The 16,843-nt window shown below is 42.4% G+C and overlaps 1 protein-coding gene across 18 annotated transcripts in view; it reads left to right on the top strand.

The window, feature by feature from the left end:
* Positions 1-1,485: 1,485 nt before the first annotated feature.
* Positions 1,486-16,843, top strand: part of GIT2 (GIT ArfGAP 2) — a 52,103-nt gene continuing 36,745 nt past the window's right edge. For all 18 annotated transcript variants that reach the window (XR_007145827.1, XM_047827971.1, XM_047827969.1 and 15 more), the window contains exons 1-7: positions 1,486-1,676; positions 5,865-5,998; positions 7,513-7,625; positions 8,492-8,597; positions 10,593-10,679; positions 10,793-10,923; positions 13,088-13,182. Coding sequence is in view for 17 of the 18 variants with exons in the window: in XM_047827971.1 (XP_047683927.1) it covers positions 1,625-1,676; positions 5,865-5,998; positions 7,513-7,625; positions 8,492-8,597; positions 10,593-10,679; positions 10,793-10,923; positions 13,088-13,182 (718 nt within the window). In the remaining variant the exon portion in view is untranslated. The remainder of the gene's footprint in view (positions 1,677-5,864; positions 5,999-7,512; positions 7,626-8,491; positions 8,598-10,592; positions 10,680-10,792; positions 10,924-13,087; positions 13,183-16,843) is intronic.

Raw genomic sequence — 16,843 nt, 5'->3', positions numbered from 1 at the left:
GAGTCCAGAGATTTGTGAGTCTGTGAACCAAAACAGGATGCAGGAGCATCAGGATGGCACCCAGAGGCTCTCACTCTGGAATGTGTGGGAATTATGCAGCTATTCCTACACCACACATTTATCAAAATAGAGAGGTGGCTGGGGGCGCCAGTGTGGCTCAGTTGGTTAAGGTTTGACTCGATGTAGGCTCAAGTCGTGATCTCACAGTCATGAGATCAAGCCCCACCAACAGGCTGCCCGGGATTCTCTCTCTTCCCTCTTCCTCACACTCTCTTTCTCTCAAAATAAATAAATAAACATTGAAAAAAAACAAAAACAAAAACGGAGAGATGGACCAAAACCAGGGCTTCTTTGATCTCTTCCAAGACTTCCTATCTTTTCAGATGCTTTGTGCAATTTAATCTTTAATCTTTCTGTTCATCGTTCCATGTTTATTAAACATCTCTCCTATTCATAAGTTGAAAAACTCCACAGAATATCTAAAGTCAAAACAGTGCCTGACCCTTAAAAGGCATCCAGGATTTGCGGAATGGAGATCACGGTTGCATTTACATACAAGATATACAATAAATATTCATTAGCATAGGGTCACATCTCTTCTCTCATGCCGATTAATCTCCCCTCACTGTGTTCATTTCACACCATCCCATAAATCATTGTAGGTTATTATTCTTCTCAAAAACAAAAAAAATTGAGATTAGAAAAGAATAATAATACCAAATATCAATAATAGTGGGAGCTACTATTATTGAGTGCTTACTATGAGGCAGGCACACCACATTTTTCTGTTAAGTGATTCCATTTGTCTTTAGCCGCACAATAAATATTTAGCTCTGCAGGCCATATATGAGTTTCATGGAATATTCTTCATCCACTTCATCTTCTTTTTTTCTTTACAACACTTTAAAAATGTAAGAATCCTTCTTATGTGGCATAACATGCAAAAAAACAAAACAAAACAAAACAAAACAACTGGTCCCATCAGCTCCATTTTGCAGATGAGACTAAAATTGCATTCAAAGACACATCTAACGTTCCTTATTTTACATATTTTATTGTAGATCTACCACAACATAATATACGCTCCATAAAGACAGGAAATTTTGTCTTCTTTGCTCATTTTTTTCTCTGGGAACAGCGCTGGAAACAGTGTGTGGCATATAGATGCTCCATAAGTATTTATTGACCAAAAGAATGAATAAGTGAGTGAACTTGACCAGTTATATTAAGTGACTTAACTATTGATTGCCTCAGGAAGGCTGTGGCTGCAGAGCTCTGGCCACTAGAATTTGCTGTTTCCCTTGGTATTAATCAGTGCGGGGACAAAGAATCTCCTCCAGAAAGGGAAACCCAAATTGAAGAAAACTTGTAAGCAGGGCAGAAGATGCTGCCCTCACTCAAGATGGCGACAAGGCAGCGTGCCCCTTCCTGTCACGTGATCTGCCCGTCAACGAAGGGCCCCTCCCCGCGCGTGCGTGCTGCGCCGCGGCTGCGAGGCGCTGAGGGGAGAGGCGCCGCCGCCAGCGCCGCCGCCGCCGCGGGGACCCGTTAGAGCGGAAGCGCTGCCGCCGCCGCCTTCGCTGTCCCCGGGACCCTGATTCCCGGCAGGTGGGAGGCGGGAGCCATGTCGAAGCGGCTTCGGAGCAGCGAGGTGTGCGCGGACTGTAGCGGGCCGGGTGAGTCGCACCGGCCAGGCCCGCTCTGCTCAGCTTACTCAGAGGGACCCCTGCCCCGGGGCCGCCCCCTCGGGTCGGGCGGGTCCCGGCGGCCGAACCCCACACTTGGGGTCGCGGGGAGGAAGAGGCGGGGAGGCCTCGGAACGGGACCCGTCCCGGGCCTGTCAGAGCCGGGCGGGAAAGGGGGCCGCCGCCCTCCCGTCCCTCCCTCCCCTCTCATCCCCACTCATCCCCTCTCGTCTCCTCTGTCCCAGGCCGGGCGGGGAGGCTGCGGGGTCGGGGCCGCTTCCCCAACAGGAAGGGGCTTGGGCAATCCACAGGAAGGCCAATTACAGAAGTAAAATGCGAGCGTTCTCCCGGCTGCGGCCCCCAGAGGCTGCAGGTGTTCCCTCCCTCCCCTCACAGTCCCCCCCCCCGGACCCCCGCCCTGCGAGGGGGCCCTGCCCAGGGTGGGCGCACTCGTCGCTTCCGTCCACCGATACTCTCCAGGGGACTCCCGTAGATGATTTCCCTGCTCCTAACATCCCGGTTCCCACTCCACCTCCACCGGGGAGAATCTCCAGGACTTCGGGGTCTTGGAAACACATCCAGCACTTCAGTGCGTGTCTTGAGTTTTGGGATCTGGACGGCCTGGGTTCAAACTAGGTTTGCCTGTGGGTGACCTTGGGCTGGTGATTTCATTTGGCCCGGCCTTAATTAATTTCCTTATTTTTCCGATGGAGATAATTGGGAGAACCACATTCAGTGGTAAGAGTCAATGAATATTCTTAGGATTATCTCATCAAAGTTTGTTTCTTTTTTGTATTGTGGTGTTTGGTACAGAACCTTTGCAGTCTCTTAAAGCTAGAGTTGAGTTTCTGAATCTTACATTAATTACAACCTACAAAACAAACAAAATCACTGGCAAATAGACACACTTGGGGGCATTCGGGCAGGATAGGCCTATGGGTGCGCTGAAAGGCCAAAACCATTCTTCCCTGTGTAATTTTCAGATTTAGAGTTCAGATCCCTCTTAGCAATTGGAACTGAATTGACAGGTCTCTATGCTATTTTCTGTGCTTGGATTTTGAGTGCTTTGAAATTTGAAGTCATTCAAAGGTAAGATGGCTTTCTTTGGTATGTTAGTGTCCAATTAACAACCATAACGTAATCATTGCACAGCAGTGTTTTTGCAACTGCTCTGAACTTCATCTTGTCATATGGAAGTGGAGACTGATTTTAAATAGTACTGTGATAACTCAAACCTTATGTGGTTATTTCATGGCCTGTGTAGTGCAAGTGGGGTTACCAGTTTCCTTTGAAGATGGGGAGGAGGGTGGAGAGCTGAAAAAGAGGACCTCAAGTTAGTGTGGGTTATACAGACTCCATCGTATTCTCTAAAAAAGTTATTTGTTCCACTTCCTTATTTTCTTGTTTGCAGTTGAACTTTCTGTGATGTGTTTGATTCACATGAGTCTAGATTCAGACTTCCTCTTGGAACGTGTGTTCTTGACTCCCCACTAGATGGTAGGGGACAAAGGAAAGCTGAGTTCTCCATTGCCATGCTTATGACTATCTTGCCCTTGTGCAGCATTTTGTGCGTATTTCAGAACATTTTCTCTTCCATTGTATCGTTTTAGTTGTCTCAAATGCCTAATCTACAGAGACTTGAGTCATTTCCTTCCTGTTTTGAATATAATTAGGCTACCTTGAAATGTTGTGTGAACTTGAGCAGCTAGGAATTTGCGCTGCCTTTTCTACAGAGCCCTAGTCAGAGTCACCTCTTTCTCTTAGGGGTCCCTTTAAAAATTCTGATGACTGCGAAGCCCTTCTCTCTGGAAAATGCACATTTAGTCACTCTTTCACACGGGATTCATGTTATAATTCCTTCATGGGGTCCCAGACATTTCTGAAGCTCATTTGTGTTGTTCTTGGAGTCCTGGTCAGGAAGCCCCAGCACAGAACATTTAGGTAAACTGGGAAGGTTCTACCCAACGTCATAAGAACTCGATTTTGATTTTACTCTGTTGTGAACATTCTAACATTTTTTTCCATGGGATTCTGATCCATGATGTTGAAGTGATGGAGAACCTTGCTTACTGGGTGTTAAATCCTTGTTGTCTTGTTCCTGTTTAGTTTTCTCCAAGAACACTGTGAATCCTCTGAATGATGTTTGAAAACCAAAGCTAGGTTTCAAACTAGTCTCCCCCCACCATAGTAGTAGCATGAGTACTGTACTACAAAAAGAAGGGTTCTTATGTATCTTTGTAGGTATCTTTCACTTTGATATTTTCAATTTTTGTTTTTCAGGATTCTATAGTCGTACTGACAGAGTACGACTTCATTCTACTTCATTGAATGATTTTGTTTCTGTTTTATTTCATGGCAAACACTTGACCATGATCACATCTTGGCAAATATTTTACTTTTTTTTTTTTTAAGTGAATCTAGTTCATTTTAAATAGCTCCTCCTCTGCACCCACCTACCCAGAAACCCCACTTGAGTCTTTTTGCTATAGTTGTGTTCGTCTGACACATTTGATGTTTTAAGTATTGACAAAACCTTTTTCCAGTTGTCATGAATTTCAGTGGCCTCTTGAAAATATCTGAACGTTACTTAGAAAATAATTTAGAAAAGTTAGAACTGTTGATATTACTAAGTACTTACTATATACAAGGCACTTTACCCTTTCTGGCCACCCTCGCCTGAGGTATGCTATTATTCCCATTTTTTTTTTTTAAAGTTTTTTTTTTTATGATTGTTACATCCATTACAACCCCTCATAGGTTTCAACGTTTATTTATTTTTGGGACAGAGAGAGACAGAGCAAGAACGGGGGAGGGGCAGAGAGAGAGGGAGACACAGAATCGGAAACAGGCTCCAGGCTCTGAGCCATCAGCCCAGAGCCTGATGCGGGGCTCGAACTCACGGACTGCGAGATTGTGACCTGGCTGAAGTCGGACGCTTAACCGACTGCGCCACCCAGGCGCCCCCTATTATTCCCATTTGATCCATGATGAGGATGCTCAAAGAAATTACTTGCCTGAGATCATTGTGCAGGAAGTGGCAGAGTTGGGGGTTCCAACCCGGACTGCTTGTCTGCAGAACCACCGTCTCAACCACCACACCCTCTGACTCCCAGGATTTGTCTCTGATTGAAATCATAACTTTTCACTGTACGGTCGGGAAGGGTTTGAATAAACTGTTAAACGTGGTAAAGATGGTGTACATGCATTTCAGAGATTTTTGTGGACATTGAAGAATTCTTAAATATAATTCTTAGCTCAGGCAGCTTGAGTGGCACCTATTGTCACCCCATTGTGAGTCTGACGACATGGAGAAAGTCTGTTTTTATCTGGGGTTTCTAAGTATGTGTTCAGTTTACTTGCCCGGTGTGGATTATTCTTACTGCCTACCAAGTGCGAATTATTCCTGTCTCAGAGGATGTCTGCTGAAGTTCTGTGGGATTTCGTGGGAAAAAAGTATTGTACCCGCACCAAAAATACTACTTGTTTTTATTTTACATCTTTGCCTCTGTGAAGCTGCTGCCATTACAGCTTCTGTTCCTTCAGATCAATTGTAAGGTGGGGAGGGGGGCGGGGGGACTCGGCCGTTTATTTGAAATGAGTAATGGATGTCATAGAACATTTCCTAACAAAGGCCAGGTTCCTCAGTCCGTCCTTTGAGCCACATAGCCAAGCAGGTCTGTTGTCGTGTTTCTTGCAGCTTTCTGCTAAGCATGGAGCCGTGTGGAGGTATGGCAGTAGATTAGTAGATTTGCTTCAGATAATGCTTCAGATAATGTGGATTATTCACTGACATGATTAAGTTCTCTTGCCCTTTGTGGAGATGGGTTTGAGATGATTCATGCGTACCCTCTCAGTTTGCTTGTCTTACGTGGAATGAAGGAGCGAGCATCTGAGATGGTAGATCCCATCAGGGCTACAGACTGTGGCCCTGGACCGGAAAGGGGACAGCTGCTTATTTAGGGCTTCAACTCGTGTTTAGTCTCATTTCACGTTGTGCCGAGTCAAGCCAACATAGGTGGCACCATCAGACAGGCTCACCAGCTTGGTATGTCCACTAGCATTCTAGAGCAGCAGAAAGGTCTAGTTTTTCTGAAAAACCAAACCTCGGTCACCTGGGCCTGTCTGGCAGCATAGCAGCCCCCGGTGTCCCCGCCACTGAGATGTCATTCTTCCTTCCAGACCCTTCCTGGGCATCAGTAAACCGGGGGACTTTTATCTGTGACGAGTGCTGCAGCGTCCACCGGAGCCTGGGGCGCCACGTCTCCCAAGTAAGGCACCTGAAGCACGCGCCGTGGCCTCCCACGCTGCTGCAGGTAAAGAGTAAGGACTCACCCAGCATGTAATTGGAGCTTTCAGGGCTCTTGCTTTTAGCAACTAACATTTCTTCCACTGTGCTTCTTAAATTTTAACAGCAGTGTTTGAATCATAACTGAATAGAGGTGCCGTGCCTATCAGTGCTGTGTGTGAGAACTGAATTCGTTGTTTACGATTGTTTTTTTCCCCCTCTCCTAACAAATAAATCTGGCCCCAAAAGCTCAATTATAGATAGATAAATAATTGTTAAAGTTTTTTTGGTAATTTCACTGCTGACTTCTAGACTGTCACCAGAAATTGTTGTTAAATGGCCCATCTTTTCCCTATGCTATGATAAATGTTTCTGAAGGCTGCAGTCTCAGAAACTTTTTATTACGTTTCCTGCTTTGTTGGAAGCATGGACTGAGATTCCTCAGAAATTTCCGAAACATGTGATTTAAGCTTTCTTGAAGTTTTTCTTAACCAGTTAGAGACCAAATTAAGTTAACATGTGTCAGTTGAATGCCCAACACCCTGCTAAGTGTTAAGTGAGCTCTTTGTTTTATTTGGGGTTGAATGTCATGTCACCTGTACTTCTATTTTGGGGTACACATTCTTCAAGTTCCATTGGAACTCAGAATTAAGCATGTGTTTTGCCTTCATTTGTCTTGAGTACATATTTTACTAGATCTGTGGCAGCTGTACAACGTGTCCCTTAAACTTACCCATATAAACCAAGGAGCCAAAACAAGTGGGTTTGGGTCTCTGATGTGATGGTATCTGCACCAATACAAAGCACAGATGGGGCTGTGTCAGGAGCGTGCTTTGAAATGAAATTGGAAGTATGGTTTATTAATAACTTACGCTGAGAAGTTTCTAACAGCTCCATCTCATGTGAAAGTAGGTGTTTACTGCTCTCAGGTCTTTGTTTACAGATTTCATTATAGGGCCTGAAGAAAGTCCAGAGATGAGTAGTTTAAAATGCCAGGCTTGACCCTAAAAGATCAATTCTGAAAGTATGGCACATGAACCACCAGTGGTACTCAAGACAGATGTAGGTAATACTCGAGTATTTATTTTAATGGTTGCATTATTTTAATGTGTATAAGAGAACTTTAACTAGCACATCAAGCCACAATTGCTAGTACAAGTTTTAAAAAATGGGTGGATTTAAAGAAAAATATTAGGTGGATAGTCTAGACAGTATGTGGGTTGTTAGGAATCTTGAAAATAGTATTTGGATGATCAGGCTTGGGAAATACTGCACTAAAATGCCAAAGTACTCTTCCTCCATAATCTATAAAAACAATTTAATCAAACCCTCTTAGGTCTTTAGCTGTCCTCCTGGTCAAACCTGAATCCTGCATGCAGGTTCATTGTTCTCATTCTAGAATCAGAAAGCAGTGATTTGTGGGATATCCCCATCATGCTAGTATTTGTAATGGGGCTTGGTTTTCCCAGTTCAGTTACTACAATTCCCAGGGAATGTTTGTGGAAAGAAATTAAAATATGATTTTACACTGCTTGGTTTTAGATGGTTGAAACCTTGTATAATAATGGTGCTAATTCTATATGGGAGCATTCATTGCTGGACCCTGCCTCTGTTATGAGTGGAAGACGTAAAGCTAATCCACAGGATAAAGTACAGTGAGTGGAATGTTTAATACTTTTATTTCTTTGTGACACACGGGGCCCACTTAAAGGTGCACAGCTACTTTTGACCAGCTTTCACAGGGCAGCACAGGAGGTGGGTACACCTCAGTTGTGCATTGAGCCTTTTGCTTTTAGAAACGCAGAAGACCGGGCACAGGACCATCTCTTCTGCATGGTTGCATAGCACAAGTCAGTGGCTTCTCCAGTTCGAGACAAAGGCTCAGAGGCTGTTCATGTAATCAGATTTAAGCTTAGGTGCTCAAACAAGAGGCAGTCAGACCAGAAATCTCGGTTCTGGGCTCCAGTCTGCCTGATGGTTCACCTAAAGGATGGGATGAAACGCCCCTTCCTTGCAAGGCCACTAGGTCAATTACTAAAATTATAAAGAGGGGCCCCTGGGTGGCTCAGTCAGTTAAATGTCCCACTCTTGATCTCGGCTTAGGTCACGATCTCACGATTCATGAGTTTGAGCCCCACATTGGGTTCTGCGCACTGTCAGTGCAGACGGAGACTGCTTAGGATTCTTTCTCTCCCTGTCTCTGCCCCACCCCCTCTTGTGCACTCTCTCTCATTCTCTCAGAATACGTAAATAAACTTAAAAAAAAGTTTTAAAAAAGAGAATTACAAAGAGAGGAGAGGTGCTATAAAAGGCAAGTCCTCTGCAGTCCTGGCCATGAGAATGACTACTCGATGTTTTGAGACTGCACGTCTTAAACTCCTGCTGGAATTTATTTCTCTATTGTTCATTTTCTTCTTGAGTGGGAGATACGGGTCACTTCCTCTTCTTTTTACAACCTGAAGAATGGGGAACGTTGCATCTGCATTGCAAGTGAGCTGTTTTCCTTTTTGTTTTCGAACAGTCCTAATAAAGCAGAATTCATCAGAGCCAAGTATCAGATGTTGGCGTTTGTGCATCGCTTGCCTTGCCGGGATGACGACAGTGTGACTGCCAAAGACCTTAGCAAGGTGGGCCGCACCTTTTAAAATCCCTACTGTTGCTGGATGAAACAGTGTATTGTTTTGCTTGAAAAAAAACTTAAAGAGGAAGAAGGGAAAAACAACACAAAAACTCCTTTCTGTATTCTAAATAATTAATAACATCCTTTTTTGGAATTGGTTTCATCTTTAATCTTAATTGAAATGGCAGCCATTCATCTTAGTGGAGGTACAAGGGCAAAGAGAAAAAGTAAGTATGTATCTAGAAAACAATTTGTGTTTTTCAGATACAGTTTTAAAGTTGTATTTCTAGGAGCACCTGGGTGGCTCAGTTGGTCAAGCATCTGGGACTCTTGACTTTGGCTCAGGCCATGGATTTCATGGTTCATGGGTTTGAGCCCCACGCTGTCGGTGTGGAGCCTGCTTGGATTTTCTCTCTCTGTCCCTCCCCTGCTCATACTCTCTCTTTCTCAAAATAAATAAATAAAACTTAAAAAAATATTTTTTAATAAAACAATACAATTATATTTCTATAAGTTTTTTGATTAACTTTGAAATAGGAACCATCCTTGAGTTGTTTCTAGAAGGGACTGGAAAGCTTGAGGGACTTCTTTAGGCATCCGGGTTGTATACTGAGTAGGGTCTTCAGGAAGCAGGATGACTCAAAGCTGTAGTGCTCAGGATTCTTTATCATACTTGCAAAACGAGTAGACGGCTTTCTTTATGTGGGCCTTTGCATGTTTTTGAGAGATGCCCTGAGAAATACGTATCTTTATTTTCAAAGCATTGCCTTTAGGAAATGTTCATGCAGAGCATGGGCACTCACAAGTCAGATTTTTTAAAGCTTGCATAGAAGTACATGTAATTGGGGGGCGCCTGTGTGGCTCAGTCAGTTGAGCGTCTGACTTCGTCTCAGGTCATGATCTTGCGGCTTGTGAGTTCGAGCCCCGCGTTGGGCTCTGTGCTGACAGCTCAGAGCCTGGAGCCTGCCTCAGATTCTGTGTCTCCCTCTCTCTCTGTCCCTCCCTGGCTCATGCTCTGTCCCTCTCTCTCAAAAATAAATAAACATTCCAAAAAAAAGAAGTACATGTAATTGTTTCTGTTAATTAATAAGGCTTGGCATGGGTTTTTTTTACCAATTGAAAATTATTAAATAAGTTAATTTTAAAAATAAGGCATGGATATAGTTGCTGCAGTAGGTTTCTGCATTCTTAGATTAAGAGATACGGCATTTTGGACAATTTTAGGTTGGACTTGAAGGAAAGCAGCTCATCTTCTGCATGTGTAAAAGCTTTTCTGCAGTGGTACAGAATTTGGTATACACAGGCCTATTTCAATAGACCCTGAAAGACTTGGTTAAAGTATTGTATACAGCGCCAAGAGTGGTGTTGTGGAGAGGGTGTGCTATAAGGCAGAATCCTGTAGTTTATGCGGTGTGGGATATGCAGTATATGGAGTGGGCCAATAACAACAGCGGATGATAACAACGGTTATAAAAACAACAGCAGCTGTATTCTTTGAGCATTTCCTGTGTACCAGGCTCCATGCAAAGCACTTTGTTATATCATTGACTCCTTACAGTAACCCTGTGAATAATAGGTGGCATCGTTATCACCATTTTAGAGATGAGAAAACGAAGGCTCGGATTGCTTAAAGAACTTCCGCAAGGTCACACAACTTGAAGGGTGTATGGTTTGAAATTTTGGTCTTTGAGACTTCAGAACCATGTTCAACCCCCTTCTCATACTGCCTGTCACTCCAGGTCTGGCTGTGCCCCCTAGACAGATCATGTATCTGGGCCTGTCGGCTTTCCCAGCCCTTGTTTCCTTCTCAGTAAAGTGCACCTGGCCCCACCTGAGAGCCCAGAGGTGGTTGTGCCCAGCAAGGGAGAGACTGCTTCATCCATCTTACTGAGCTAAATGAAGATTGTTACTCACGTAATTTATGTTAAAATGATCTGCCAGTTGCTCTAGTACACCGTTCTTTACGCTTTTAGTAAACATTTTTTTGGTTTGTGTTTTTCAGCAACTCCATTCAAGCGTGAGAACAGGGAATCTCGAAACCTGTTTGAGGCTGTTATCTTTAGGAGCACAAGCCAACTTCTTTCACCCTGTGAGAAAAGCATGAATTGATTCAGATATTAAATTGAAACTAAGTGGGTTGTGTTTGTGTAGCCTTTAGTTTTATTTAATTTGCTTGTTTGCCTACTTTTTATTAATACTCAGGAAAAAGGAAACACCCCACTCCATGTTGCCTCCAAAGCAGGGCAGATTTTACAGGCGGAATTATTGGCAGTATATGGAGCAGACCCGGGCACACAGGATTCTAGTGGAAAAACTCCTGTTGATTATGCAAGGTAAGAGACCTAGATTCTGGTCGCTCCCTTGGTTAGGGATTATTTATATTGGGTATGATTCATTGTTAGGTGGCTAAATTGCATATGGTTAACATTTAACCCCTTGAAGTTAAGGATTTGCGTCCTATTATTTTGCAGATACAAACGAGCGCAGAGGCTGGCAAAGTCACAGAGGGTAGAGCCATTAACCAGTTAGCTTTCAGTCTTTCACGTGACTTAAAATGCAATGGTATTTGAGCCAAATCAAGTATCAAGAATTGCAGACCCCACCCCTCAGTTTTTTAGCATGTTTAGTTATTGCTTGAACTTAAGAACAGATCTGTATGGATAGATATATGATTAAACAAGTACAGGGTAAAATGTTAATTGTAGGTTTTAGGTAGCCGACATATGAGTGCTTGCTATAAAATTCTTCTTGGTTTAAAAACTTTGACTCTGAAATGCTGGAAGAATAAACAAATCCATAAATTAGTCTTGAATATCCTTTAAATGATAGAAGGTGGCTTATCTTTCTTCTTCTTGCAAATTAACTTTATTAACTGCAAGGCACTGTACTCTTTTCTGCAGAGGATAAAATGGGTGAGATGACAAAACTGTGCCTTCCCAGAATTTATTATCTCATAGAGGAGATGATTCAAAAATGCATGAAAGAGTTAAATGAAGCAAGATAACGTGGAATTCATTGCCAGAATGGACAACTCATCTTAAAAGGCATATATAGGGTTTTTTCATTGTGGCCTAAATCATTAAGAAATTTCTTTAGTTGGACTTTGAAAAACAGGTTGGATTTGGGGGTGTGAAAGAGAAGCTAAGTAAGACATTCCAGGTGAAAAAGAAAGGCCTGAGTCAAGTTCAGGAGGGAGGGATGGATAGGGCATGTTCAGCACAGCAAAGTGCTTCACTGGATAGAGCAGGGTGAGCTGAGATACTGAGGAATATAGTATTTCATCAGATCTGAGACTCCACCGATTATACGGGTCATAATTATCTCATATACCACTAAAAAATGAGAAAAAACTCGGACAATTTAATGATGGATGGGGGCACCTGAGTCGCTCAGTTGGTAAACATCTGACTCTTGAGTTTGGTTCAGGTCACAGTCTTGCAGTTTGTGGGTTAGAGTCCTGCATTGGGCTCTGTGCTGATAGCGTGGAGCCTGCTTGGGATTCTCTCTCTGCTCCTCCCCTGCTCTTTCTCTTAAAATAAATAAATAAACTTTAAAAAAATAATGATGGATGTACCATCAATTGTCACATACTTCCTGATTTCACAGCTGTTTAAAAAAATGAGGAAAAAAAGATGCGTATCTCAGAAATCAAACGTGTAGTATGTTGGAGGAATATTCTGTAGTGTCTTGAATGGTGGGAAGAGAAACTGACAGAAACTAGGCTTTATCTTTTAAGAGGAAGTGAGCCCTAGGTACATGGTACTATCACTTACATTGGAATTTCCTCATATGTACCTTGCATATATAATAGTCTCTCAATGTAATAACTTATTTATGTGCCGTGTTACCAGAAGGATTTCAAACAGTTTAAATACTTACTTCATAAGACACTAAAGGCAAACCTATTGTTTTCTGTTATGGAAATTGAAGTTAAGGATGTAAAATAGTTACAGGTGTGAGCTGTGTGTTCTTTTTGGTCTCTCCCTGAATTAAAGACCTTGAAGTGGTTACTGAACTCATCCAGAGTCAGACTGGCTGCAAGAGCCTCTAGGGGAAGGACCTTCTTCATAATACTGATGTTCACACTCATCCCATCCTGACTGGTTCAGAATTTCCGAGGTTGGGGCCTGGATATCTGTATGTTTTCTAAAGCATTCTAATTCAATTTTGAGAACCTGTACTCTAGACCATTTATTAGTTTTATGTTGTACCTCCTTAGATGAAGTTATTCTTAATCCCTCCCAGAAGTCCATGATTTCCTTATTAAGTATTCTGTTTTGTAAATTAAAGGAAAGGGAGTAGTTCAGATTACAAAAAGTTTATAGAGGTGGGAATAAGAGTAGACCTTGGAAGTTTACCTCACACAAAAGGTTGATTATTCTGAGAAGTTGCATTTGGTAAATTGCTCAGGTGTCTTGGAAGACATCTCTGTCCTTTTTTATTCTAGAGCCAGTGGCTGGTGAGGAATATAACTGGTACTTTGTTTTCTCTTGATAGGCAAGGAGGGCACCATGAGCTGGCAGAGCGTCTTGTAGAAATACAGTATGAGCTGACTGACAGACTAGCCTTCTATCTCTGCGGCAGGAAACCAGGTGAGTGAAAGGCTAGTGGCCTCTCCACACCTTCAGTCAGTCAGCTTCTGGAAAAACAAGTTGGGACGCTGTTACCCAAGACCACTGCTTTAACATATCCTCAAGAAAAGTACAAATAAATAAGGATTTTTACTTGAAATAACTATAGCATTTTCAGTTCCATGCAAAGGATATAAGGGTAGTCAAATCTCCTTGAATTTTAGTCTCTAAGACTTTATTTTAGCTCCAGAGGAGTGACTGTTTCAAGAATCAGCACAATTGAACCAAAATTGAATGTACGCCATAGTTCTTGCACACAATGGAACTGGGATCGGAAGAGCAGAGCAGTAACTTGTGTAGTTATTTGAAGAATTCTGCTATAAAAGGAATGGAAAAGGGGTGCCTGGATGGCTCGGTTGGGTGTCTGACTATGACTCAGGTCGTGATCTCACGGTTCATGAGTTTGAGCCCCGCGTCAGGCTCTGTGCTGACAGCTCAGAGCCTGGAGCCTGCTTCAGATTCTGTGCCTCCCTCTCTCTCTGCCCCTCCCCCGCTAACTCACTTTCTCTCTGTCTCTCTCTCTCTCTCTCTCTCTCTCTTCTCAAAAATGAATAAACTTAAAAAAAAAAAAAGGAATGGAAAAGAGGTCAAAAGTAAACTTTGCCATTAGCCAACTTTATGAAGTAGAACTAGGGTCAGCAAACCATGGTCTATGGGCCAAATCTAGCCTGTCACCTGTTTGTTTAAATAAAGTTTTGTTGTAAGATAGCCCTGCCTATTCATTTACATATTGTCTGCAGCTGCTTTCACACTACTACAGCAGAACTGAGTAGGTTGAGGGGAGCCTGGCTGGCTCAGTTGGCACAGCATGTGACTCTTGATCTTGGGGTCACGAGTTTCAGCTCCCCATTGAGTGCAGAGATTACGTAATTAAAGAAGGAAAGAAAGGAATAGGTTGAGTATTTGCAAGAGCGATCATATGGCTGCAAAGCCAAAAATATTACTGTCTGGTCCCTTACAGAAAGTTTGCCAGTTCCTGATTAGGATATCTTCGTGCACATATACAGCACTTCCCTAACCTGGCTGTATTACAGAGTTAAGAGCCCCTGGTGTGTTCTACTTCCCAGTGAGATGGGGTGAGCATACCCCACCGTTTCTTTCCTGCTAATACGATAAAAACCCTGGACCAAATGCGTGGACTAGCTATCTGAGGACTCTGGCTGGTGGTTTAGGAAGTCAAAGTACCACGGAGCTAGTGGTGAGTGTCCTGTCTGTTTTACTTTTGAGATGGCCTTGGAGATGGCCTGAAACCTGGAAGTGCGGAGCAGGTGCAAGAAGCCTTCTCTCTCTGGTCTAAGGAGCAGTAAATGAGATTCCTACAGGACAGAGAGGTGGGGGATTCCCCTGGGTTTTTTTTTCTCCTCCTCCTTTTCCTCCCACCCTAGACCCTAGGCACTCCTGTGGCTGCAGCAATGGCAGCACAGCTGCCTGAGTCTCTGACCAAGAGCCTGAGAGGAATTCTGATTGCTTTTATTTTTCTCTGTGTTCTCTCACCACTTGGCCCAGGAAGCAGAGCCTAACCTGGTCTGTTGTCTGCTAAAACAAAAATGTTAACATTCTCCATAGAATTTTTTTTTTTTAATTTTTTTTTTCAACGTTTATTTATTTTTGGGACAGAGAGAGACAGAGCATGAACGGGGGAAGGGCAGAGAGAGAGGGAGACACAGAATCGGAAACAGGCTCCAGGCTCTGAGCCATCAGCCCAGAGCCCGATGCGGGGCTCGAACTCATGGACCGCAAGATCGTGACCTGGCTGAAGTCGGACGCTTAACCGACTGTGCCACCCAGGCGCCCCTCCACAGAATTTAAAGAAGACTCAGAGTCTCACAATATAATATTCAAAACGTTCAGGATATCAACCGTAATTACTTGACATACAAAGAACCAGGAAAATCCCAAAAGACTTGCAGGGGAAAATGTAGTCAACAAAGGCCATCCCCAGATGACACAGATGTTGGAATTAACAGTCTAAAGCAATAGGAACATCATGGTTAAAGAAGTAAGTGTGAATGTTCTTGAATCACATAGAAATATAGAAGGTCTTAGTAGAAAAACAGAAGATATAGAAATGAACCAGATAGAAACGTTGAACTGTGGGACACCTGGGTGGCTCAGTCAGTTGAGTATCCCCTGCTGGAGTTTGGCTCAGCATGATTTCGCTGTCGTGAGATTGAGCCCCACATTGGGCTCTGCTCTGGCGGTGGAGAGCCTGTTTGGGATTCTCCTGTCTCCGCCCCAATCCCTACCCCTGCCCACACCATCTCTCAATCTCTCTCTCTCTAAAAAATAAATAAACATTAAAAAAAAATGTTGAACTGAAAAATACAGTAACTAAAAATTTAAAACTCATGGATGGGCTTAAGAGATTGGAGATGGCAAAGAAAAAACTCAATGAATTGAAATACATCACTAGAAATTACCCAGTTTGAGCAACAGAGAAAATAAAAAAGTGGGAGGAAAAAGAAACTGAACACAGAACCCCAGGGATGTAGGGGACAATATCAGAAAGTTATGTTTTTATCTTCAGACTCCCAGAAAGAGATCAGAAAGCGTGGTGCAGAAAAAATATTGAAGAAACATGGGTTCACAACAACTCTAAATTTGGCAAAAGACAGACTTGCAGATTCAAGAAAGCTCAGAGAATCCCAAACAGGATAAACTCAATGAAATCCTCATTCAGACACATCAAAATCAAACTGCTGAAAACTAAAGACAAAACATTTGAAAGCAGCCAAGGAAAAAAACTGACATATAACATATAAAAGGACAGTTATTTGAATGACTATGGATTTTAATTGGAAACCATGGAGACAAGTACTGAAAAAAAGAAAAGAACTGTCAGCTCAGAATTCCATTTCCAGTGAAAAGAACCTTCAAGAACGAAGGCAAAATATATTTTAAGATGAAGGTAAGAGAACTAGTTGCTCTAACAGAAATGCTAAAGAAAGTCTTTTGGGTAGAAGGGAAATGATACCAGAGGGAATCTGGAACTTCAGGAGTAAACAAGAACAACTGAAGTGATAAATATCTGGATAAATATAAGAGATTATATTTTCCTCTTAAGTTCTTTGAGATAGGAGTGAGTTTAATGCAGAAGTTACAGTATTGGCTAGTGGGATTTTCAGCCTGTGTCACTGGAATACATTTGATAGCTACGACATAAAAAGGGAGCAGGTAAAAGAAATACAGAGATAAGGTTTCTGCATTCATCTTAAAATGGCAAAATATTATTTCTAAGTAGACTAAAAGGTTATGTGTACTGTAATGCCTAGCACAATCACTAAAATTGGACTATACAGTGATATGTAGTCAAAACATCTAGAGATAAAATTGAATGTTAAAAATTACTCAAATATTATCAAAAGATACTTTAATTCAAAACAATCCAGAAAAGAGAGAAAAGGGGAGAGATAGGCACAAAAAACTGAGGCCCAAACAGAAACTAAATAATAAAATCATAGACTTAAATCCAAACATATGAATAATTACATTAAATGTTAATGATCTAAATGTACCAGCTAATAAGATTGTCAGAATGGATTTAAGACAGTAAGCTCTAACTATGTGCTATCTACAAGAAACCCACTTTAAATATAATTATAGAGGTAATTTAAAAGCAGAA

This window comes from Prionailurus viverrinus, chromosome D3 (genome assembly GCF_022837055.1).
Source record: "Prionailurus viverrinus isolate Anna chromosome D3, UM_Priviv_1.0, whole genome shotgun sequence".
Lineage (NCBI taxonomy): Eukaryota > Metazoa > Chordata > Mammalia > Carnivora > Felidae > Prionailurus > Prionailurus viverrinus.
Note: the sequence above shows the minus strand (reverse complement) of the source record. Positions and strands in the feature narration are given on the sequence as shown.